Genomic DNA, 26611 nt, shown 5'->3' with positions numbered 1-26611 from the left:
AAAAATAAAGAAAATGGTTTTGACTGGTAGTGAAGGCGTCATAACATATGGTGTATATCTCATGTTAGAACAACAGGTTGATGCCCTCCATCTCTTCTGAACTGAGGTATATGACCTAATTCTTTAACGCCTCTTAAAGGAACACAAACACTTCTTATTTTAAAAATATACTTTAATACAACAGCTGCATATAAATATTAAAATATACATTATACAGGTGTACAGTACACTCACACAAAACAAAAACAAAAAATATTAGGCTTCTATTTGTACGGCACTTCTTGTATTTTTTTTTCTTGATTTTTTTTTTATTTTTTTTTTACTATTTTCTTAAAGGTTACTTACTGACAAAGGGGTTTTTACATAAAGATGTGTTAATGAACAGGTCCAAAGTATTACTGTAGTATTGTGATTACTGGGTTACTGAAAGACAGACAGAGGGTAGGAAAGGTAGGAATAGGAGAGAGAGAGAGAGAGAGAGAAGTAGGGGTTGCTGTACAGTATATGACATGGCATTGTGGAATGTTTGCTATTCTCTTGGTTTTTCTTCCCTCCAGTCTTTCAACATGCGTTCAGACAGATTAGAGAACCAGCAGGGATGTGATTATTCAGTCTTTTATTTCCCCTCGGGTTGTTTTTTTGGGATACCTTTCCATTACTTACAGGAGATCACCGTTTTTCTCCCGTTCCTGTTCACATCCATGGCCGGCCCTTGATCTTGACTCTTATCAATCACAACAGAACCGACTGACTTGGTTTTGGTTAAAGCCACAAGGTGCGCCCAGGTCAGCTTCCCCACCTCAGCTTCACTGATGCCAAAAACCCATGTGGACCGGTCTAAACAGCCCCCCCCCCCCCCCGGCCCCCAGTCCCAGACGGAGGTTTTCAGATCAGTGACAAAGGAGCCGGGGCGTCAAGAGGCAGGCAGCCACAGTAAACGGCAGCGATTTGACTGCAGCCGTCAGACTGTGAGCAGGTGTGTGTGTGTGTGTGTGTGGGGGGGGATTAAAAGGTTTTTGGATAAGCTACTCCGAGGCCTGGCTAAGTGCCGTTTCCCCTCGGCCGTCTCAGCTCGGAGGCCCCGCTGCCTTTGAAACCGGAGAGGCCTGAGTGTCTCCGACAATGCGAGCGCTGGAGCAGAGTGGGGACGGGCACCCAGAGGTCAGCAGCATCCCACCAGTGTAGTCTTACCGATGGGTCTATTCAGCCCGCTGGCCCAGAACGCCTCGGCCTGGCCGCGCGTACCGGCCGCAGTCACATTACCCCGCCGCCGCCCCGCCGCCCCGCCACACATGAGGAACACGGAGCGAGGCGGCCCAGGAGGGGTGTGGACAGCCTGTCGACGTAGGCCGCTCTCCACTCCGCCGCCATGTCTGTGTTAAAGATTTGTCTACTTTTCATTTACTCTCCTGGGTGGCCGCCGCTTGACTCAACTTCCATTTCATTATCGGGCAAGATGAATCAGGGTGGATTTCAGGATTTGGACACGGGTGGAGAGAAGTGCCTCTGTGCAGGCCAGGAAACAAACATTTCTCCTCAAACCTCAAACCTTACCAGCCAGCTAGATTAAGAGTAGGACCTGCAAAGGATGGGTAGTTACGCAGCAAAGTGGCTGACAGAGTAGACAGACTTAGAAGCTGCAGCCAAAAGTTATCAGTGTTTGGCTTGGGTTCATTTTCCACATGGTTTCTGTGTCAATCCCTAAACCCATTTCAGGAGTTCATTAGGAACAGACCTCTTCATGAACAGCCCTGCTACTAGAGAAGAAGTCTCTGGAATTAGGTGCAGGAAAAATAGTTTCTACTTGTAAATGTCTTCCATCTGTGTACGTGTGACACAGAGCACGCTCTGAAGAGTTTCAAAATATCACTGTCCTGCTCAGCCTGAGAGAGCTGAACAGCTGAGGCGGATCCAGCCTTTGCGTCGAGGCAATCCGGAACTTTCTCTTCCTCCGAACTTTCTCTTTCTCCGAAAAAAGGCAGTGATTGGGTAGTTCTTCCCGTCTCTGGCAGTGACACCCAATTTGGAAGTAGCTCGGATAAGAATCATTCGTTTTCTCCTTAGTCATTGTCCATATTAGGTCAGAGTTGGCTACATTTGTAAGCTGAGAGCATCAATTCTTTATTCTGTAAATAGCAGCTTCAGCTTACCCTGTCACAAACGCCATGAAAACAACTATGGAAAATTGACCTAATAATTGTATCATCTTGTGTCAGGGTCAGGCCAGGAGCGGGGGGGTGGAGGGCTCTGAATCGACTAGTTTCCCCTTGCAGATCTGCCTCCCCGTTCCAGGTACACATAAACAGAAGCTTTCTGGGAAACTGTGGCAGGAATGTGAGCGGAGACAAGTGGCCTTGCCAAGACTGGCCACTCCCCATTAAAGCTTTACAGTTAAAGGGATATGCCATGGTACAAAAACCTTCATCTGTCAAATGTTTTCAGACAAGGAAAATGCTACACTGCCAATTTAAGCCCTTGTTCGAGCTCATAAATTGGGTAAAATCCAGCGACGTTCCTCCAGTTGGAATGTGTGGAGAGGATTCACTGTGTAACAAAGGGAGTGCCGTCGAAATGCTCTCTCTTCATTTTAGTTTTTGGCATATGGATCAATGTACACAGCAGATGGCGTGTTGTGTTACCTAACACCACTTCGGAGGAAGGAAAACATCAGGACAAACTTTTGCATTCAAAGCGGAATCGGTCTTAATCCCTAAAGCCTAAACATCCTCGGAGGGGACAGATAAACAGAACAATATTTCAGACGTCAATATCCAGACGTCTGCGGCGGGTTTTCTATACTTCACTGCAGTTTCCTCTCTGCAGCCGTTGTTGTTTGTTGTTGCAGGAGGGCATGTGAAGGAGGTTGCTGCCAGCATGAGATCCTGTGACTCTTCTGGCAGCGTTGCCAGCTTCCCAAGCCCAGAGAGAAGTGGGAGGGGGGAATGCACTTCTAAGCAACAGTAGCAGAGCCACTAACAGCTCAGCGCCATTTTAACCAAACGGGCTGCAGTTGAGAGTCTTCTTCTTCTGGCCTCGGCGACCTTGTCCTTGATCGCGGGTCATTTTCACTGTACATGGATCACATTCAGAACCGGACAGTCCCGACTCAGTTTTTGTGGTGGCAAGAGGTCCCAATGGCAAGCGGTGCTGATCACAGCCTCCCGCCTGTTGGTTCACTTCAGACACTATCTTTTCTTGCAAATCCACAGACCATCTGTCTTTGGCATCCGATTTGCATACAGTGCTTAAGAGCTCTGTTCACCAGCTGCAGTATTCTGTGAAGAAACTTCCCTCCCGGCTGACTGGACAGGAATCCTCTGTTTACCATACAGATAAACTCATTAGACGAGACGCATTTCCCAGAAATTAAAAAAGGATACAGAAGATAAAATGGGGGGGGGGGGGGGGCAAGACAAAATGTCCTGAACTAATGGGTCCACAGCTTTCAAAATGACCATGAATGAGACCTCCCAAGAGTTGAATAGTTTAAGGTTAACTGCTCTTCTCCTGGTTGAGGCAGGAAATGGAGTTTCCATAGGAGGGAACACTGCGTTAGAGAACAGCAGCTTTGGAACGCAGCCCAGACAGGAGCTTGTCAAGGTTGAAAAACAAAAGGGTATTGCTTAACACATAGCCACTCCTCTCTTTATATCTCCCATGGATAAAGTCCACAGAAACTGGGACCTGCTAGTTTTTTTTTTTTTCCATGTATAGGTTTGTGTCTGAAAAAAACATTTTGGTTGAATTTTTGGCTGAACATGTGACAGATAGGGCCTACCTTGGGCCTGTAGTTTTTTTTTTTTTTTCCAGCTCAAGTCAAGTCAGGTCAACCTCTGGGCGGTAGTCATGGGTTCAGTTTTACCTCGTAATAGGGTTTAAGATCAGGCATAATAACACAGGTCCCCGTGGCTTTAAGCTCCAGGCACTTCAGAAAGGCGTCATTATGCAAACAAACTGCCTATTACAACTGTATGTGCTCTCAGGCCAAAACCCAGTCAGCAGTTACTGCCTGAAGCCTCCACAAAGGTTTGCATTGCTTTTTGTTTCATCGTACAGTAGCACCATACCGAGACAAACCTAGACCACCAGTCGGCCAAAAACCATCGACACTCACAAGTCTCTCAATCAATAATCGTCTTTATAAAAAGGTGCCAAGAGTCTTTTTTTTTTTTCTTTTGGAGGATCTGAAGCCCTCTTCGAAGGTGCTTAGTTGCTCTTACCACAGTGCAATTCAAAGGGTCCTTGACTTTTATGTCCAACAACGTTTAGAGACCTTGGACAACTTGGTCTGGCTTCAGCAAAGACCACAGAAGAAAGGCAGATTTCAAAACTCTCGAGATCGACACCCACTATGTGGGCTGTGGCTTTGCCAAATAACAACAAAATGCAAAAAAATTAATTAACAAACTTATTTGCTTTCTAGCTCTACAAGTGTTTTTTGTCTGACTATTTGTCATTGCAATTCAGGAAGGTGCGCTACATAATCAGGTCAGGGGTTGAGGAGAGGGCTTGGGGAAGACATTGAGGACACTTCCCTTTTGTGGGTAACAGTGCAGCCGGTGCAGACAGCTGGGCAGCACCGCGCCGCACAGCTAAAGGCTGACCATGAGACATTTCAGTCATTTCCTGCACGCCGGCCACAGCCAGTTGGCCTCTCGGATCTCCATGGTAGTGCATTGGGTGAACAGAATTCATGAATAAATCCATTCAGTAACATCATCCTTTAAGGATGCGGGTAAACATTACAACAATCAATATTTCAGTCAATGATTTTTTTTTCCCCCCCTAAACATGACGGTGGATGTAAATGATTGGCAGCATCTGAAGTAGTGAGAGGCTTGGTATGCAAGTGGTTCCGGGTCAGGATCAGCAGTATCAGTTATCTTTGGTCAGTTTGAATTAAGGTGCATTCTAGCAGTTTTCTCTTTCATTTTAAACTTTGCTTCAGTTTTAATGGGGGGGTGGAGGGGGGGGGGGGGGAGTGTTAAAGCTCTGTGGACTTTGCCACAACAAGCTGGCGGTTGCCTCCAACAACAGCTGTTCTGGCATCTTTAAAGATCCCACTGCTTGCTCTGTGTGTGTCACAGCACAAGGCGAACTGACATTTCATACGCCTATCCAATCCAAATGGTATGCAGTGTTTCTATAGGAGCCCGGCCGTTCAGTGTGCCAAATCAGAACACCTGCTTCCTTGTTTACCGGGACCGGGCTCCTCCCACTGCCTTATAAGCGTTTCCTATCCTCAAATGCCCCCTTGCCCTCGGCTCACTACTGGTCCCCTGCCGACAACTACAACCATCTACAAAACAGTGCAATGTCTATTCATAGGCACAATGGGATACAAATACAGCACACAGAGGGAGAGAGAAACAGTATACACATTCATACAGTATATATACACATATCAAACACACACACACACGCACACATACACACACACACACTCGCACGCTCACACAACACAGAACACAGAGAAGTCAGCAGCAGCTCTGGCTTGGTGGTGGATTGTGGTGCAGCCTAACAGTTGGAGGAGCAAACAGGAGAGGAAGAGGAGCAGGGTGGCAATTTACTCCAGTCTTTGTTTAGGCTACTCCGTCTTCCTCCTCCTCCTCCTCCTTCTCCTCCTCCTCCTCCTGTACTTCATCCCTTCGCTCTTTTTTTTGAGTGTGTACAGTATGAATGTGGAGGCCGTGTGGAGTCGAGCGGGGCCAGGTCAGATTGGTGGCGAGGGGAGAGGGGAGAGGGGAGGGGGAGGGGGAGGGTGTGGAGGAGGGGGGGAGAGAGGGGTGGGGGGGCGTTGGATGCGTTTAGCCCGCCGCCTCGTCTCCTCCCTGGGGCGTCTCCTTGCCCTGGCCCTGCCCCCCCGCGCTGGCCGCCAAAATCCTCTGCACAAAGTCTTTGGTCCGCCCAGCCACTAAGGGACCTGCAGTTGTCACACGAATGAATCAGAAAGAGCGGAAAGAAACAAAGAAAGCAAAAAGAAGAAGAGGAACAAGGGGATATGTGAGAGTAAATATAGCAGAATGCTTCATACAGTAGCTAAGAGTTCATTACGGCACACCAATACAGACACACACAGACTCACAAACTCATGTTTTCTAAAACCTAACCAGCCGGTAATTCTTGTTTTTCTTGTTTTTAATTGTAATGTTTGCTCTTTAACTCACTTCATGACAAATCTGTTTCTGTAATGAAGAGATACAGAATAAATTTGAGAATTGAGAAAAAGTGAAGGCACTAACAGATGATGTAGCTCCTAAGACAGAGAGAGAAGCACAGGGCCAAGTCAAGACACATTTATTATTTATGAAGCACTTTTAACACACAGGTTTGCCACAAAGTGCTTTAGAGCGCATCGGAGGACACAAACACAGACAAAAACAAGTAAAAGCAAGAAAGAAACAAGCACATGACTTATTTTAAAAGGAGTACGCTCAATTTTAGGGAGACTGGCCCGTTCGTTGTTGGTCAACTTGCCCCTTAAGTGACACAGACAAACACTTCAGAATACACTATGTTGAGTGATAGCAGACGATTTGCATCCCAGGTTTAACAGTGTTTCAGCTTTATCATATTTAACACATTCTGATCTGCTAAAAGTAGCTCAGCCTCTGACTGTTGACGTGTTAGTTTCCTGTGGTTTAGCTGTGTGTTGATGAGCAGCTGTCATTTCTGTGCAAGTGTGTGTGTGTGGCTTAGGAAGTAATGGTCATAACAGCATTTATATAGATTATAGATTAGGTTATAATAGCATAAATAGCAGTCTGATCTAGCTGACCTGTAAACAATTGTATTTTTGTTTCTTTTTTTTTTCTTTTCTTTTTTTTAAATTATATTTATGTATCTTTTTGTCTTAATTTTCCCTTTTTTTGTGATTACCCTGTCTTGTCGTATTGTTGTTGTTGTTGTGTTGTATTATATTCCTACTAAATAACTTACAATTATTGTATAAATCTGGTTACGTTGAAAATTCAATACACAAAGTAAAAAAAAAAATAGCATAAATAGCAAAGAACGACCTAACTGAGACACTTAACAAGCAAACTGACCAATCTTCAATCCCAAAAACTCAGTGTGTTCCTTTAAAATATGACACCAGAGCTTTTGTGTGTGTGTGTGTGTGTGTGTGTGTGTGTGTGTGTGTGTGTGTTTCAGCAGACAGACGACAGATGCTCTGTGTCTCACCGCTGGACTCTCTGAGGATGTCCTCCAGACGTTGGGTCATCCCTCGCTCGTCCATGTCCTCTTCCTCGCTGCTCTCCACCCGCTGTCGGATCACCTCCTTGATCCGCAGCAGCGCCCCCAGCAGGTTCTCTGTGCAACGACAGCAACAGCGACATTTATCATCTCAAAACGTTTGTGTTTCTCAATATTAAGACCACATTTCCCATAAACGCTGTTGCTTCCTGTAGTATTCTGTACAGGATTCTGATCAACTAAGCTAACGTGAAGTTCAAACTATCCAGTTAGAATAGTGGAAATGGAATAAAGTTGTGTATTAGTTGCAAAGAAAAAAATGTTTCCCGTTTTGTGCCGTAAAGCAATCCAACAGATTTCTCGCCAAATCCAACCTGGTGGCTCACAATGTAAAATGCAGAGTAATAATAATAATAATGATAACTTTATTTATATAGCACCTTTAAAAACAGAGTTTACAAAGTGCTTTGACAGACAAAATAAAAGCAGAATACTCAAATTATTAATTTAAAAGGCAATAAAACAATAATAAACAGGGATTAAATTCATAGGATGACAGAGGTGGAAAAGAGCAAACATTCAAGTAAATAGTGGTATAATCGTAGGATGAAAACCAAAATAAATAACATAATAGACTAAAAGTAAGATAAAATTAAGATAGTTAAGATAAAAGATGTAAAAAGACAATAGAAAGATGATAAATAGATGATAAAATGCCGATAAAAGACGACGTCACATAAAAGCAAGTCTATAAAAATGGCAGAGTAGAGGCTGGTAGAGGCTTTTTGGCTATGGTCTCATTTGTTTATGGTAATTATATTAATGTATCATGTGGTAATGATTTATGTAAAAGTTTAAGGTGGAAGATGGGAGGAACACATGCCATTCAAACGCTCTCATCCAAAGCACCTTACAGTGTCATGAGTGCGTACGTTGTTTCCCAGCGTGGGAATCGAACCTCTAACCCTGTGCTCTCTGTGCTAGTGCCTTGCTCATCTCTCTGCGCCTCACAGGACCGACTTTTAGATATTTAAGTCAGGAGAAGATCAACTGAGCGGCTGCCATTCAGCAGAAAGCACCGCTCCTCCAAACAGGCTTCGTTCAAAGGGGGGGGGGGGGGGGGGGAGGATGACTCGAGGTGATGTGACCTAGTTTCTCTTTTCTGCTGATGGCGCGAATCATCAGCACCTCCTGAGAGACTGGCTCCTCCCCCTTCTCGGGATCACGTGACCCGTTGGCGCCCTGGCACCCTTTCTGTCGGCGTCTATTATTGTAGGATGGAGTTGATTCCTCTTTTGTCCCGGACTGGTCTCGACGGGGTGGGGGTGGGGGGGTGGGGGGGGGGAGGCGGGCCAAGGACCGTATTAGGCCTGACCATCTTTTTTTCTGCACCCCCACCGCTCTCTCTCTCTCTCTCTCTCTCTCTCTCTCTCTGTCTGTCTCACACACACACACACACACACACACACACTGACAGAGAGTAATTGAGGTCAGGCTTCCCAGGACTGGCATGGCGCCAAAGTCCTAGTCGTTGGAAGTTTCCTGTCAAATTTGCTGCTACTCGCGTAAAAACGCATTTCGTATGGAGGCAAATTACGGAGAGCAAGAGTGACAGAGAGAGGAACAGAGAGAGAGGGAGTGAATGAGAGCGAATGAAAAAAAAAAGAGGAAAGAGTCACAGGAGGGAAGGAAAAGGAGGGAGAGAGGGAAAGAGGAAGCGAGGGGGTGTGTGAGGTTAAGCCCTGTGTGTCTTGGCTTCCCGCCAGGAGGACGAAAATCGCGGGAGCCAAAACTAAAAGCCCTCGCAACGAAACGCCGGGCCGGGATCAGGAATGACTGGAATGCTGAACACCGGGAGGAAAAAAGGAAAGGACAAAAGAAGTTGGATGCCGGTTGGGTCTGAATTCAAAGAGAGGTTGGCCTACAGCAGTGAATCAGAGGAGGAGGAGGAGGAGGAGGAGGAGGTGGACAGGACTGGGGTTGCCAGATTTGACTGGGTGGTGGTGTGGATTATCAGGAGCTAAGGTGAACCCGCCGCTCTCAGGTCTTTTTCCTCACAAATGGTTAAGGACAGGATTGGGAGCAGGGAAGCCGGTTTTAAAACATTTACGGACAGAAATTCACTAAATCTCATCTCAGTCTCGTCCTCAACAGCCTCAATAAAACACAGAAAACTGAGATTCAGAAGCATAGTTTTAGAAATGCCGATCTTGCGGGTTATGAATGGACCAGGGAAGGAATGTGTTGGGTTGCCATGTTGGACTAGTGTCTGTTGGGTCTGGGTTGCCATGTTGGACTAGTGTCTGGTGTGTCTGGGTTGCCATGTTGGACTAGTGTCTGGTGGGTTTGAGTTGTCAGATTGGACTAGGATCTGGTGTGTCTGGGTTGCCATGTTGGACTAGTGTCTGTTGGGTCTGGGTTGCCATGTTGGACTAGTGTCTGTTGGGTCTGGGTTGCCAGGTTGGACTAGGGTCTTTTGGGTCTGGGTTGCCATGTTGGACTAGTGTCTGGTGGGTTTGAGTTGTCAGATTGGACTAGGGTCTGGGGTGTCTGGGTTGCCAGGTTGGGCTAGGAACAAATGGGTTAGGGCTGTCACATTGAGCTGAGGGCTGGTGAGTTAGATTTGCCAAGTTGGGCTAGTGTCTGGTAAATTAACATTAATACATTAATACTTTAATACTTTTCTATAATCTATGAATGAATAATCCATTTTCCATGCTCTGCTTGGAGTATGATCTCCTGATTTTGTATCTTATTATTTGATATTTATTGTTTTTTGGGTTTTTTTTGTTTTGTTTTGTTAAATGTTTTGTCTAATTATGTTTGTATTGTATTTTTGTCGTTTAGGACCCCCTTGAAAACAAGATGGTATATCTCAAGGGGTTATTCCTAATAAAGAATTTCCATAATAAATCTGGGTTGCCAAGTTGGGTAGGAAGAGTGGCTAGTACTGACACAGAAATATTGATACTGGTACTGATGGGGTGTATAACATTTTATAAATTATACAATATTACACAGTATTTTGTGATATGAAAAATGGCAATTTGCATTCTAAAAGTAATGTATAATAATAACAATATTGCACTATTAATGTAATAATCTCTTTTATCCTACTTTCTAGCCTATCCTATTCTGTCATTGGCAACTTCTCCTCCTATAGAGCGACAACATCATATCATAAACGCAGTATTATGTTACAGTGAGTCTCCAGTACTGACCGTACTCCTGGTTCAGCCCCCACAGTTTGATCTTGTTGGCTTCATGCTGGGCCTTCTTCTTCAGCCGGCAGGCCCTGGAAACACAGAGAGGAGAGTCAGGAAACACTTTGAGAAAGCGCCGTCACTCTCTGGAACAGGAAAACACCGCGCCGGCATTCCCGTTCTCCACATGACCCTCTATTACCGAGCCGGTCGCCTCACACTGGGAGCTGCTGGAGAGCGATGAGCGGAGGATGTATCCCAAACTGTGAGAGTGATTGACTCCAAACCTCCCTCTTCCCTCCACTCCTCCATTACATCTGACACCGCCACTCTCACAGGATAGTGCCGGTATGATTTCAGAGTAATTTGGGGTCGACAAAAAGAAGCAGAGGATGAATCAATCAATACTTTTTAAATATTAATGTGTCTCATGGGGACTATTCTCTGCAGTGTGCTCTTACTCCTTTCTTGTGGCTGTGAGTCAGCTAAATGAAACTTTAGACGACAAATACAGGCCAGTAATGTTTGATAATATATTCCTTTTCTGCTTCTTTTTTTTTTTCTTTTTGCAGGGAAGAATTGTGCCTCTCCGGCGAGCGGTGTGCCTGCGCAGGTTGTTTTTGACATTGTTAGGAGCAGAATGGGAGAGAGACAGGAGTCTGGAAGCGGTCTGGACGAATCCCAACGCTAACTCTCACTCGGTCTCAGGCAGCCACAAGCCTGGCAATATAAATACGCAAATCTTTAAAGAATAAATCCTTGAACGCTGAAGTAAAACATGAACCCATTCACACAGCGGCGTGTAGCTGTGTGCTTGCAAAAATACACGTATTTTAATGTTAGCTCGTTGACATTCCTGCCAGTGAACACAAACTCTGCAGAAAATGAACGGCCTTCCAGTGACGAGCTGCTGGCGCTTTCAGTTCAGTGTGTGTGTGTGTGTGTGTGTGTGTGTGTGTGTGTGTGTGGGTGTGCTTTTTCTCACAGTGCAAACCAAATGACGGCAATGAGCCAACAGCAAAAAAAAATTACACCAGCGCTGTCCTTTAAAGTCACAATGAAATGAAAAATCTCTCTCTCTCCCTTTTTCTTCCTCTACAAAGAGTTCACCTCTCCTTAAACCCCATCTCCCCCCCTCTGTCTCTCCATTGGGTGTGTTTGTGTCATGTTTAATATATGTTTGGCATAATAAGATATTCCCAATGTGTTCCCCTCCGCTTTAAACTGCCTTTGCCTTTAATAATGTATTTTCCTCCTACTTCTCCCTCCCTCCCTCCCTCTATCCACAGATGAACTTCACACGACCCTTTCCCTCCTCGTCTACCTCCTCCATGCTGGCCTGGTTTCCTCCCATTCAGCTCTCTATCCTGCCTCCCTCCATCCCATCTTCCATCTCCTCTGCTGTTTTCCTCCTACTTCCCTTTATCCTTCCTTCATTTATTCCGTCATGCTAATGTACTAGGCAGGCTTGTTAAAAGGGCCAATCCACCCCAGAAATCTACTCAAGACGTAACATTTCTCTTGTTTTCCCAATGAGAAGATGTCATTATTGTGCATATAATACTCTAAGGGTCGTAAATTTAAAATGTATGAAGCATATTATGACAGTTTCCACAGAGGTTGGTCAAAAAAAGCCACCTATGATATGTTATGTTCTAGTCAGAGGAGACATGTTGAATCTTGGGATTTGAAGGCCTTAAATTAAATCAAGATGCAACCTGACTCGACGTTCCAAAATGTAAAAATGCAACATAACGGTAATGAGGCCAATTTCCTCTGATTTCCCGATTTTTCTAAAGCCTGTAAAGCCTTGTAATCTTTTTTTACTGGGGTTACATTTTTTTTTTCTTCAAATATCCTTCGTTCTTCCCCCTCGCTCCTTGTCTGTCTCCAGAATCAGAATCAGAATCAGGACCATTTTGAATGTTGTTTGGGACAAGACTACAGTAGGGACAGAAATAGACAATTTACGCATGAACTTAGATTCAGTACTAGATATCTAAACCCAGGATCCTGCAGAATCCATGCATCTCTAATTCTTCCATCCTTTTTTCTACAATTGGCGACACTGAAAACCACCACAGACCTCCCCCCCCCCCCCCCCCCCGGCGTCCGGTACCTGGAGGCCAGCTTGTTCTTCTCCTTGCGGGAGCGGGCGCGGGCCACGGCGGGCAGCTCGTTGACGGGGCCCATGCCGTCGATGGCGGCGTTGAGCTTCTGCAGCTGCTCTCCGATGTTGTGCAGCTTCTGGGGGTTCGGCGTCAGGTCGCTGGCGTCCGTCTTGCGGGCCTTGCGTCGCCCCTTCTTGCCTGGACAGGACAGGACAGGACAGGACGGGACAGGACAGGACAGGACGGGACAGGACAGGACAGGAGCGGCGGTTAGAATACACCAAATAACTTTTATATCAGTGGCTTTCAGTCCTGTGCCATCGTAACCGAAGGCTCTGCATGTTCTATGGTCTACAGCAGCTGCTTTCACTGATTAACTCCGCTTCTCTAGTTTATGGTTTGTTAATGAGTGAAATCAGCTGTTGTAGCATTTGTTTGGAACGAAAACCTGGGTACTCTTGGTTCTCAATGGCGCATAATTGAAAACAAGTGTTTTATATGATGAGTGAGCTGAGAAACGTGCTTTATAGCAGTCCTTGAGGAGATTCCAGGGGGTCCCCAGAAAATGGGGATGAATGGATGGATGAATTGTTAAACTTCACCATTATTTCATTTACAAGAAGTTAACACAGTTATAGAATGTAGAAGAATGACTGTTTTGATCATAGTTTAAGTGTTATCTCTCTACCTACAATACAGATAGTCATGGAATTCAGGACAAAATCATATCTAACAATAAAAAATAGTCTCAGATTTGGGTCCGAGAGACAAAATCTCATCAAATGGGGGTCTGCGGCCCTAATGTGGACTGAATTTCCGGCCCTTGGTATGAAAAAGGTTGAGAATCACCGCTTTATAGCGAAGTGACTTCTGTTCCTGCTTATTGCTTTTGGTTAGATGAAAGACTTGACAGGCATTTCAGTGAAGGTGGATTCTGTGTGGGTACAGTTAATCAGTAAAGCCTTGGAAAAACAGTAATGTACTTAGTGCGTATGATACTTGAGTTTGTTCAGGAATACACAAATCGCGACACCAACAGCTCATGACACTGAAATAAATCAAAATGTACGTGGTCGTGTAAAGACACTGTGCCAGCCTTCAAATCATAACTTCTCAGGCTCTGCACAATAGAATGACTGTATGATAATGTCCTGTAATGTCGTTTTGATGCCATCACCTTTGTCTTTAAGAGATTTAAGGATGTGAAGCATGTGATACTTAAGGGCTTATTCAGTCTGGACAGGCTTAGTCCCATCAAGAGCAACTGTTAGCTAAAAGCTACGCTCACACTACAGGCTTTCAAGCTCACAGATTCTATATCTGATTTATCTGGATGACTGTTCATATCTACTGTAGAATGTGACCCATATCCGATACCGATATGAGCTGTCAGTGATGTTGAGAGTAACGATAACCAAAGACGTCACATCCATTTTTCCTATGCTTCTCCCTCTTGTTCTGAACACAAGTCAGTTTTTGGTATGTGCCTTGAGATTCATTGCATTCACTCATATATTTCCCTTGCTTATTGTTTTATTTATTGACTGATTTATTCATTTATTTTTTGGGGGTGGGGGGGTGGGCGGGTTATTTTTTATTTAGATTCATCTGTACCCCGCACCTCTTTTGTTTAAATTATTTGCTTCATTATCCATTCTCCTTTTGTTATGTTATTGTATCAATATTTGTTTATTCCATGTGTATCACTGCTGACCATGTCCTAAAGAATTTCATTCTTTGTTAATGAACACAATTGCCCACACATTGATAAAATGTTACTCCATTCAGATTTGGGGTGTTCACACTGATTAGAAAGCATCAGATCTGTGTCACATGAGGGAAGAATCAGCAGTAGGTATGGGCAGAAATATGTGTCACTAGAAACTGAAATTGAATTATTTATATATGAATTTGAATTGCTCAACTTGAATAATTGCATTAAAAAACTGAATTTGAATCACATAATTTGAATTTATATTGTTTAACCTGAATAATTGCATTGAAAAACTGAATCTGAATAGCATAATTTGAAATTGAATTTATTAGTTTGAAACTGAATTCCAATAAACTTGAAACTGAATGTAATATTATGAAATTGAATTAATTTGCTCTGAAAATGTATTCAGTTCTCACAATTCAAATTCAGTTCACTGAGACACACATCCTGGTCGTTGAGGAAGAGCAATCGAGTGCAGATTCACAGAACTCCTTTTCACGTTTTTGGCCCGAAAATTCCAGTTCATTTCTCTGGACATGATACTCCGAGCTGAACGCCACCAGTCCCGGCCTCATCCATGATCGAAAGAAACGTTCTTCAACGTGTATCAAGTCCATGGATCAATGGGAGTGAAGGAAATGGTCAAAAACATACAGGAGGTGCTGATTGGCCGAAAAGGAGTTCTGTGAATAGGACACTTTCAGCTGCAGTGTGAATGAGGCCGTAATAACTCTATAACTCCAACTCCATTCTATACACCGAACCCTGACCCTTTGACCTCTCCTGTGTGTGATACAGCACATGGGTTCTCACGGCAGCTCATCTCACCCTCTCGGCGGTACAGTGTGCTGGGCAGAGTGCTGGAGCTCCAGGACAGAGACCAGTGGACGTCTCCGCCCAGCTTCTTCTTGGTGGCCGACTCGCGGGCGCGGCGGTACTCCCAGAAACAGCGACGCTTCGACGGCCGCTCGCCCGGCTGCCTGGCTGGCTCCGCCTCCACCTCTGGAGGGACACACACACACACACACACACACACACACACACACACACACACACACACACAGAATTTTGAATTTGTGCATTGTTTGTGGCAAATGCAATAAAGTTCTTTACAGTTGTGACACAGATCTCCGAGCAACCACATCTGGCTCCAAGGCCCAGTAGAGAATTGGCTTTATCCAAACGATGGCTAAATACATAACAACTGGACAAGAAAAAGAGAGATACCTGAAAAACATTGTTGTGGTGTTGGTGTAGGTCAGGTCAACTCAGTAAGGTTACAAGTAAAAGTGAATAGTTTGATAGATTTGTTTAAAAATTTAGGCTACTGTGACAGGAAACTGTTTTTTCTTGAGTCCTAGTCTCTGCTGCAAAACAGTCAGCTCAGTTAAGCTGGAAAAACAGCTGTTTTTTGGCATTGTTAGCTAGCTAACTAGCCAGCAGGCTAATTTAGCAAATCAGTGTTAATATTAACATGTGACTACAAGCCACTACAAACGCTAGCTTCAACTAGATACATTAGCTAGTGCGCAGATGTGTTTACAAGACTGACCAGATTGTGGTTAGCTAGCTAACAAGCTGACACTAACACAAAATTGATCAGATGTATTGATGCCGAAAATAGCAGTTGTCAGTCAATAACAGCACAGAAATTAACAATGTCTATTGAATTCTGTTGAGACGGCCAAGTTGTATGTTTAGAAATGCAATCAACTGTTCACAGCCAGTTGCCCAGGAGCTGTGGACTTCCAATATGGCCCCCAGAGGGTGTGTAAGGTCACTTGAATGCCGTCTAAAGATGGACTAGCGGTAGATGATACCAGCAGCGGTCAGAGAGAACGTCCTGAGACCAGAAGGTCACACGTTTGATCCCTGCAACAGCCAACATCCAGTTACAGCCACGGGACCTTTCAGTCCTCAAATGTCTGAGGGAGACACTGAACCTGCTTCTTCACCGTAAGTCTCTCCATATGAGTGTCGGCTAAACCATTTCTAAAATGTAGCCTACATGAAAAGTAATGTCAAATGTATTACTCTTGAACCATGGAGACTATGGGTTTCAAACTTGGAAGTTTCACCATCTTTTTAGGCTGTGAAATTGAAGACAATGTCAGTGTAGCTGACTGGATTTTCAGGTATGTGAAAATGACTGATAAAAATGATTAAAATTCAGATAACAAACATCATTGGATAGCTTCATTTCAACCATTAAATGGAGCTATTCAACAATTATAAATGGCAGGCTTCGTAAGCAAATCATGAAAAAATTATTTTGTCAATTTTGTCTGTAAACAAAGCCTGTGACTTTCTTGTCCTCAAAAGGCTTTCCTATCAGCAGTTTACAAATTGCATCTGACAAATAATTTCTGAATCTGTGAAAGGGTTTGTTTATTCCCTCATACCATCAAAAACATTTTCTCCAGTGAAGATATTATGGGTACGGTGGTCTAATTACTCTGGTTTTATCTGGTACAATCCTTTTGATTCAACTGATACAGGTTTTTGAAGGCCAACAACAATACCAATATTTTTGGATTGAAGCTGCCCATTGCCAATATTCCATTGCTTTAAAACTGACCATTTTCTGTGTGGACCCCAGGAAGAAACGTGGCTGTTTGCACAGCAGCTAGTGGAGATCCTATCTAATAAACCAATAAACCAATGCCACAAGATTACAGTTATTCAGTGTTTTCCCCAGAATTTATGTGGGTGGAAAAGCCTCTGAAACAGCATTTTGGACCAGGGGACAAATGGATTTTCCATGGAATACCAGGACAATAATCAAAGTAATAACTCTTGTGTGCTTCAATCTGGTCAATATGTTGCATTTGAATCAATTCAGGTTTAGGGCTTCCCATAGACAACCAGTGTAATATTGATCAATTATAACATTAATATATAATCAAACATCATATCCATTATATCGATCGTATCGGAGGTGGAGAATGCATGCGATATTTAATAAAACGCAAATATCAGCCAACTGATATGTCAGTCCAAATCTAATCAAAACTGACAGAGTTTTAATGTTTAGATTCACCTAGCATGAAATCATGCTGCGAACCCTAATCCACAAACACACATGCGTATGACAAAGACGAGACACACTCCACCGACTGAAACTGTATGCATGTATGCTGATGCGCACGCACACACACCCCCACCAACACGCACGTCACTAACGATTAGCCTCAAGCGCACAGAGCCATGAATAATGGCATCATAAATAATACAACATGCAAAGCTCCACCAGCAGGAGGAGAAGCAAGTCGGCGACAGTTCACCAAATCCACCCGTGTTTGGCTGTCAGAAAAACACCGCAATAATAATAATAAGAATAATAAAATCCAACAGGATTAAATCGCTCTGACAGTTAATAACCGTAAACTCCTAGCCATTAGCCAGGGCTGGCTGGTCCACACACACACACACACACACAGCTTATGTAACATCACAACGCCGTCTGGCCCAGTCTGCAGATAGCACCATTGTCTGCACTCTCATCTCAACTCGGCCTCTTGCTCCCTGTCTCTCTCTCTCTGTCTTATACTGTACATGCACACGCACACACACACACACACACACACACACACACACACGCTTTTCAACCTTTTGTACAGTCTGCTGGACTCAGTCCTCCATCCACACACACACACACACACAAATGCACTTTTCCACCCATCGCACAGTCCAGGCAATCGCCTTAGGCTGATGGTAAGCATAGCTCAGTCAGACAAATACACACACACTGCCACAACAATGGAGAGCAACAATGGCGTCTCGCGACAGTGGAAATATGACCCACAAATAGACCGGAGAGGCAGGTCTTTGAGAGCGTGCCAGCCACCTCTCCATTACCCTGCAACAAGATGCCTGAGATTTGTTTATCTAATGCAATGCAATGCGTTTGGAGGGGGAAAAAAGCCTGGGAACACATGGGAATCTCAAATGAAATCACTTTCCATACATGCTGTCCAACATTTACACAGCATGTCCTGCAGACTTGAAATAGACTTTCACACTGTGGGCATTTGGCTGATGCTGTTATTCATAGCGACTTACAGTGAATTCAACAGTAGAATAACCTTCAGTTCAGTAACCCTGCTTTCACGTGCTACTGTATCGGAAAAATGAATTTCCTACTTGGAAATTTTAAATGAACACCATTCAAAGTTGAATGATGAAGAGAACAGTTTCTGAGTTATGATGCATTGATCTTTAACTTTCTCACCATGGAGGAAAAATCAAGTTTGTGTCATTCAACGGACACATTTGTTTTTAGCCAGACGAACCATCATAACTTGCTTAAATGAAGTTGATAATTAGCAAACAACCATCGTTTTTTCCTACGTTTGAATTTCCCACAAAACAGATGTCGGACCTTCCTTCCAGCATGTGAACGCACAATAACTAAGGTCAAAGGTCAAAGCTACAGTGCCCAGACAACAGATACATATTCCTGTGTACCTACAATATTTGATAGGTAGAAGTGATAGGTAAAGAAATACCCAGGCAGAAGCAAAATGGATTTTGAGCCACCAGCCGAAGCTATAGTCTATTGGCTTCCTATGCCCTTCCTGTAGTGAACAACACCCTGGCTTTGCTTTTGAAGCAGCTTAAAAACCCAATTCTACAGTAACGGTTGTTTATCAATCTGTATTAATTTCTCACAGCAGTCTGACTGTTACGGACAGTATCTGAACACATGAAGTAACTCCAACCCTCCATTTCACAAGAGTGTAAATGCAGCCACTGATGCGATATGATTTCCGTGAATTACACCCGCAACTCTGGTATTTAGTGCTCCTCTGCCCGGCCAACCCAGTGAGGCAGGGCCGTCTGAGGCAGACTCAGCTGGTTTCAGTGTGGGCAGACCTCACCACATAGATATAGACACAACAGAAGCACAACTCACCACATTCTGTTTCGGACGAGCTGGAGAGTTCAGCTTCGACCGTCGTCTCCTCCGCTCCCTCCTCCCCTTCCTCGTCTTCCTCCTCCTCCTCCTCCTCCTCCTCGTCCTCCTCTTCCTCCTGCTCTTCGTCCTCTTCCTCCAACTCGAGGTCAGTCTTCTCCTGGCTCTCCTCCCTGCCCCCCGCCTCCTGCTGCACCTCCCCCACCCGCGCCTCCTCTGTCTGGGAGTTGTGAGCGCCCCCGGCCCCCAGCTCCCCTCCCTGGCAGAGGGAGTAGTTGTGCTCCTCGCTGCAGTGCTCCAGGGCCAGGCCCGGCTCCGCCCGCGCCGCCACCGCCGCCGCCGCCTCCTCCTCCTCCTCCTGCGCCACCTGGTACACCTCCACCGTACGCGCCCTTGTCATCCCCCCATCCTGTCCTCCTCCTCCTCCTCTTCCCGCTGCGCTCAGTTCCCTCTCTGTCGTCGTGGCAACAGAGACATGCCCCTCCTCTCTTCCTGCGGCAGTGGCCTGGACTTCCTGGGTGGCGGGACCCTGCTGCGGCGGTGTCGAGTGCGTCGGCGCCTTGCTGCTCCTCCTCCGCTCCTCCTCCTCCTCCTCCTCCTCCCCCCAGCTCCGGCCCCAGCGGCCCATCAGGACGGCCTCCTCGGAGCAGGCCAGCTCCCCCCCGACCCCCAGGCCCAGTTTGGTGTAGCGGGCCATCTCGTCCAGCGCCGACACGTCCCAGCGCTCTGGGTGCAGGTCCTCGCCGAAGCCCCCGTCGTCCACCAGGTCGCTTAGCAACTCAAAGGGCCGTTTCCGTGGCGACGCCGGGGAGCCCAGCATCAGGAGCACGCTCTGAAGAGGGAGAGGGGGGGTGGGGAGGTGTGCTTGAATATGGCTGATTCAGATCAAAAACACACTTTATAAACTTTTACCACATCTTCTGAACTGTATGTGCTGCAATTCAGTGGATTTCAATCCTGTTGGTTTTCATTCTAACATCTAATCAGGGACTATTTTACACGTCGGATGCAAGGTGAATGCAATTAACTGCAATTAACTACCTGGTAGGATAGAAAACCAGCAGCACTCTGGAATGAAAACCACTGCTCTGATTCATCATTACCAAGACAAATCCCTCTACAGTTATTTTACTTGGCAGGCAAAGTGATTCTGATTCAGTGTCACTTTCCTTGCGAAGTAAAATAGAAAGCAAGGAAAGTGAGACTTTGTGGAACCAGTGTGTGAATGTACAGACGCATTATTCAGCGTTCCCACACTCACTTGGACGTCAAATTCAAGGTTTTTTCAATGGCTTTCGAGGTCTTACTTGGTGAAATTCAAGGACTCATAATCTTGTCAAATCAAGAAATCATGGTGAAAACACGGAACTGCAAATAAAAATAAATGAAACTCTTTATCAATGCAAATATCCATCACAGGGTTTTCCTCAGGATGTGTAGATCCTAGGATGGAGAGAGGGTGAGAGAGCTGAGGTACTGATGAATTTGGATGCTATGTTTTAATAAAAAGAAAGTACTTTCAAGGCCATCCATTTATTTTCAAAAACTTTGAAGGCCTTACGTTATTTTTTTTTCAAATCCGCAAACATCAAGGATTTTCAAGGCTTGCGGAAACCCTGATTATTGACTAAAACCACGTACTGTAACTATCGCGTGCCGTCTCACCTGGTCGTACTCAGTCCTGCCCCCTTGTGGCGACATGGCCAGAGGGTAGGGGCTCAGCAGGCCCCTGTGGCCCCCGTAGGCCTCGCCAAACGCAGGCTCCATCCCATTCATACCCGGCTGAGGGGGAGGGGAGAAACACACACACACACACACACATACAGTGAGATCCAAATCAAACAGGTACACCAAGCACTCATCATTCAGAGGCGTTCCTACTTTACCTGAGGCATGCCCGAGGCAGGGGGGTGTCAGGTCGCGGTCACAGTGTCAACGGTGTGTGTTCTGCTGCAAAAACACAAAGTTCAGAGATCTGAACGTCAAGATGTGGGGGGGAGGAGAAAGAGAAGAGGCAGGAGAATGGAAATGGAGGATGAAGATGGAGGGCGGGGGAAAAGGAGGCAGACTGGGGGGAGGAAGACGGTGGAGGCGAGGACGTCTGTTACCTGAGGTGACGGGGTCAAAGTTGAGAGGGTCAAGGGGTCAAGCCCTCTTCACATGACGCAGCCCTGCAGCTCTCGGCCTCCCCGCCTGCAGGAGGAGGAGGAGGAGAAGGAGGAGGGAAACAGGAAGTCAGACAGGAATTTAACACAGGCTCAGTAAGCTACAAATCTCTTGCTCCGCTTCTTCTCCAACAATGGAATGGTAGGCCAATAAACAAGCAAAATAAAATCCTCTTCTTCTAGTCTTGTGTGTGAGCATTATTATTGTTGCATATCTTGTGCCTGATTCTTATTGGACTGACCCAGCAAACTGAATTTCAGTGGCAATCGACCAACAATTTGTAGTGTATAATATTAGTAAAACTGCATAACTGTATAACGACATCCTTTTTAAGAGTGTAGGACAAGCGGAGTGGAGAGACAACAGTCAGGGATGAGGAGAGAACTGGGAAGGAGACGAGAGTCTAGGAAAGGAAAGGAGGAGACGGGATAAGAGAGGAGAGGAGAATAGAGGGCATATTGGAGGGGTTTTTTTCTGCTCTGGAGGCAGAAATAATGTCATTGGTTGAATTAAACCTCAATGGGCGGAGCCAAAGAACCACAGATTTCTAGCTATGTAACCTTAGACTGAAGCCCAGTGAAAAGGGAAGGAGGAGAAAGGAGGAGGAAGATAAGGTGGAGGTAGATAATAAGAGCCTGGCACTTATTGCTACTAACTGAAAAAATGCAGTCTAGCCACAATAAGTTATCACAATAGTTAAGGTTAGCTAGTTAGCTTAGCTGACCTTCCAAGTTCAAACTAGCCATACTAGCCTATAGCTCTCTAGGTAAGCTAGTTAGCTAGCTGCTGACCTTCAACATCATGAATGCCATGGTCATGAACCAATGAAAAAAAAGTCATGGCCATTTTCACTATATTTATTAGTTCCTTATTTGCCATTCAAGTTTGCCAGTTAGCTAACTTGCGCTCCGAAAGACTGTGGTTCTTTGGCTCCGCCCACTGAGGTTTAATTCAACCAATCAGATTATTTCTGCAGTCAGGGCAGCACTGCCTCTGTGAAGTGTTTGTGTAACTAAAACTCCAATCTGTGAATAGAGGAGAGGAGGCCAATGCAGACGACTGAGTGCTGATCAGCCTGGCTCCTCTCAGACTGGGATATGATGAAACACAAAGCAACAGTATCTCACACACACACACACACACACACACACACACACAAACACTGTCTGGCTGCACATGGCAACGACGTAAACCTTCCTATGCAAAAACTAGGAGGAAACGGTTCACACTGATCTGGGTTCAGTGATTTCAGAACAATGCCATAATAGATTTTGTGTGGCGGATTGACCTCAGGCACAGAGGAATGAGGAAATGAGGACTGGCTGGGTGGTTATGACACTGTCTTGGCATGCCGTGTGGAAACCTGGTATGTTGGCATACTGAGCAGGCACACTACCGAAACACTGTGCACACACATGTTTATCACAAACATTACATATAACATTTAGAAGTAGTTGAAGTAGTGGTAGTAGTAATAATACCAGCAAGCTACCAACATACACTTTATAGAAACCTTTATCATAAACGTACAGCACTTAAAGTGTTGTAGTAGTATTAGTGATACTACTGCTACAACAAAGTACTGTGGGTTTATCATAAGGGCTTATATAGGTTATATGTGAGTAGTTGGCTTGTACCATCAGTAGTATCACTATCACTTCATTCCTTACTCAACATTAAGAAAAACCCAAATGAACCTCATAATAGTTGCAATTATAATAAATCACAGTGACTTTTAGTTGCATATCAGCTATCATTCTGTCAGAGAAGGAGCCACATTTTTGCAAATGGTTTACATTATGTCTCATATTGCAAACCAGATCATCACACACATGCAGACTCATTTGCCTCAGTGACGTACCGGCTCTCAGCCATTTCCCTAACCTCCTTCATGTGAGTAAAGTGTCTAGGTGCTCTTCTATATGTATTTGTTATAATTAATAACAAATTCACGTGAGATCTGGTGTGTTTGAAATTGACGCACCAATCAGCTCCTTATTCATTTTTGTTTTTACTACGGCTCTGTGTATAGGAGCCAGGCATGCACTGGTATAATAACAAACCAGCAATCATTTATTGTGTGTTGATTCAACATAGCCTGGGTCCAAAGTCAGAGGGCCAGTCTCTCCGGTCATAAACACAGCCGGACAGGGAGAGTTCACAGCAAGGCAACAAGGAAACAGGGATATCGCTGTATCTGAACCGCTGTGGGTCAATAACCACCAATAACCATCAGCTTTATGGTCAGCCAACTACCCATTTAGCTTTTGTAAACAAGGCTTGACAAGCAGAGTGGATGCCAACACAACTGAGGCTTATATAACAACTACACAAAGTGCATGTTGTCAAAGCAAAGGTGTGTGCTGTGCTTTCACAGCAGGAGCCTTTGGATTACAGTTCATAATACAACACTGTTGGGATTTTTCAGAAGGTACTTTTTCCTCGTTATTGTATACACAAATCCTATTACCCAAACAAGGCCCAGGCCAGACGACGTTAAAATGCTTTCTGTGCTCTGATTTGGGTGAAAAATATTTCATAACCATAACTTAGTCTGTTAGTGATGGACTGGAGCAGTTACTGTAAGCATCCTGAACACTGTGTAAGCACAGAAAAGGCAAAAAATCATCCTGTACCCCTGCAACAGCTTGTTATAAAACCACAGCACACAGGGTATTTAAAAGAAAGAAGAAAGAAGAAAGAAGAAACAAGAAAGAAGATTACTGTAAAACCAATAGGTATATTCCATAGGCACTCTAACAAAAACACTATAATATCCCAATAGGCAACAATAATGTGTTTGTGGTACAAAATAGTGGGTTTATAATAACCTTATTGTAGTTAAAGTTTTTTATCCCCTAAGGTAAAACTGCAATATTACTGTAACAATTTACAGTGTGTTTGTGGCACAAAATGGTGAGTTTATAGTGACCTTATTGTACTTTATAGTATTTTTTTCATCTCCTATGGTATCACTATAATATTACTATAATATTACTATAGACACATACAGTGTGTTTATAAGGTGCATTTCCAAAATAGTGAGTGTATGATACTTTATAGTATTTGTATTCACTATAGTATCACTGTAATATTACTAGAGCCACTTATACAGTAGTGTATCTTAGTGAGTTTATAAAGATATTATTGTACTTTATGGTATTTTATCCCCTATGGTATCACTATAATATCCCTGTAACATTCCTGTAGGAACAAATAGTTTCCCATATGATAGTCTATTGCTATAACCTTCAAAAGAATGCATTATAGGATTACTATAGCTCTTTTTCGCAAGGTTAAGCGCAATTCCTACCATCCAAACATCTGCCCAGAGTGTGGAAGCGAGTCATTTGACAACGGACCAAAGGCAAATTTAGAACATGAGCAGTTTGACCAGACAATGAACCTTTAGCCGCTGGAGGCCTCTTCATAAAAAAAAAGCTCCAGTATGATAAAGGACAGCTCGCCTGCGGAGGGATGGAGGTTACGCACGGAGAGACGAGAACGGGGAAAGAAAGTAGTTAAATAAAGCAGGAGTCCGTGCAGGAGGCTGGGATGGCACAGAGTGTGACCGAAAACAGCGAGCAGGAGACGGGAGAGCAGGGGAGGGGAGACGGTCTGTCTGTCTGTCTGTCGGTCTGCCTGCCTGCCTGTCTGTCTGGTGTCTAGGAAGCCAATTTGCCAAATTAAAGATCCAAATCTGGGCGGCGGACAAAGCTCCGTCTCGCCTGGGAAATCAATCATTATCCTCTCATTGCAGGATTCCCCTTCCGTTTAGCCTAAAAAACTTGAATCGCTGCGGATTAAAAACACCAAAACGACCTGGATGCCCCCCTCGCCTCGTCTCTCCTCTCCGTGTCCTTGGAGCTCCTCTTCCTCCGTTTTCCATAATGATGACAGAGAGCCAAAGTGGCCCGTCTGCCGCCCCTCGCTTCGCTCCGTGCCAGTCCGGTGCGCTTCCCCAACTATTCCCCAAACAGATAAACCTGTCTATGTATTAACGTTATCGATCAGTGCAACAGGACAAATGGGGGACACAGTTAAGAGTGCACAGCTGGATCATCCAGCAGCAGCACGTACAGCGGCTGGAGGGAAGGTGCCATGGTGGCAGCCAGCAGTGTGTCCCGCATGGCACGGCGAGGCGACAGCCGCACTTTCAGAGCCTCCGATCTATTTTCCATACATTCACCTAAATGCATTTTACCAAAAACATTAAGCGTAAATTCATACCCAAACAGCCACCACGTCGCGTAGTATCCAGCCGAGACAACGGGGATCCTTTCAGCGCACAGACAACAATAAAAATGGGGCGCAGCTGGCAGTGCCACCGGATGTCCAATATTAATTGTTAATACGGCCGATTTCTAAGCATGTGGATTGGCTTCAGCGTTTAATGGGTCCCGGTCTGGGCTGGGCTGCGTCTAGACTGCCGCTCACTTTGTAAAATATTAAAGTTGTTGCGAGGAATAACATCGACGAAGAGCAAGTTTTATCCCTGTTTTTTTCCCCACCTGCAGGTGCTGCCCGTTTCCTTCCATATTAAACCAGTGTTAATGTTACGGTGTTAATGTTATAGGCCGAAGCTGAGCTGCGTGGTGGCAAGTTGAGTCCTCATATAACAAACCACACGCCCGTCAAGTTCAGGGTCATTCACGAGGCAAAAACACCGTGGGAGCAACTTGTGAATCAGCCTGCCCAAAGGCAAAAAATATACGGGAATATAGTCTGGCGTGTAAGAATATACAAGTAAATTTATTTAGGAACAATATAACCCGGGATAAGGTATTTCAAACTGTAAGTAGGCCTAAATATATTCAGGTAGGATATAAGAGCAGGCAGTCTATAGGCTATATTTTAAAATATCAGTAAACATATTGGTTAATAACGTATCCCGGGACAAAGCCGCGTGTTTCACAATATTCTTGGGATAAGCTACAAATAAAACATATTCAAACGTCAAATGCAGTTCTGTACCATGCATGCAAATAGATGTAAATGCATGGGCAAGTGTTTACTAACAGAGCGTTAAAAGATAAAATATTTTTTCTATATATGTCAATAAGGCTACAGGTTGTTGAACGCTATGAAAAAAAAAAATATAAACTACATTTTTCGGCGTATGTGTGTGTGTGTGTACAAAGCCGCTCCAGCTACCTTGTTCTGTGTCCTCGGATGTCCCCTCGGAAGGCTCCTCAGACCGGGGTAAAATGTCGGCCTTGGCCTCTCCAGATGATATTACGCACATCCAAAGAGAAGAACAGCCTGCGCGGACAGCAGAGCGGCCGCGCAGCCCGGGAATAAC

The 26611-nt window shown here is 44.7% G+C and overlaps 1 protein-coding gene across 1 annotated transcript; it reads right to left on the bottom strand.

Annotated features, from left to right (window-relative positions):
* Positions 1 to 286: 286 nt before the first annotated feature.
* On the bottom strand, positions 287 to 26611 carry LOC139663053 (CREB3 regulatory factor-like). Its single transcript, XM_071541581.1, has 10 exons — positions 26464 to 26611; positions 21252 to 21336; positions 21030 to 21093; positions 20809 to 20925; positions 19144 to 19975; positions 15057 to 15230; positions 12520 to 12709; positions 10419 to 10492; positions 7186 to 7314; positions 287 to 5923 (listed from the first exon to the last, which is right to left on the bottom strand). Exons 3-10 carry the CDS (start codon positions 21036 to 21038, stop codon positions 5808 to 5810), a joined length of 1641 nt encoding a protein of 546 aa, XP_071397682.1. The 5' UTR covers positions 21039 to 21093; positions 21252 to 21336; positions 26464 to 26611; the 3' UTR covers positions 287 to 5807.

The sequence above is a fragment of the Centroberyx affinis genome, unplaced genomic scaffold (genome assembly GCF_046629955.1).
Source record: "Centroberyx affinis isolate AG114_WGS23_722 - 3 ecotype Tasmania unplaced genomic scaffold, CSIRO-AGI_Caff_v1 ptg003902l_1, whole genome shotgun sequence".
In the NCBI taxonomy this organism is placed as follows: Eukaryota; Metazoa; Chordata; class Actinopteri; order Beryciformes; family Berycidae; genus Centroberyx; species Centroberyx affinis.
This window is presented reverse-complemented; position numbering and strand designations above follow the sequence as displayed.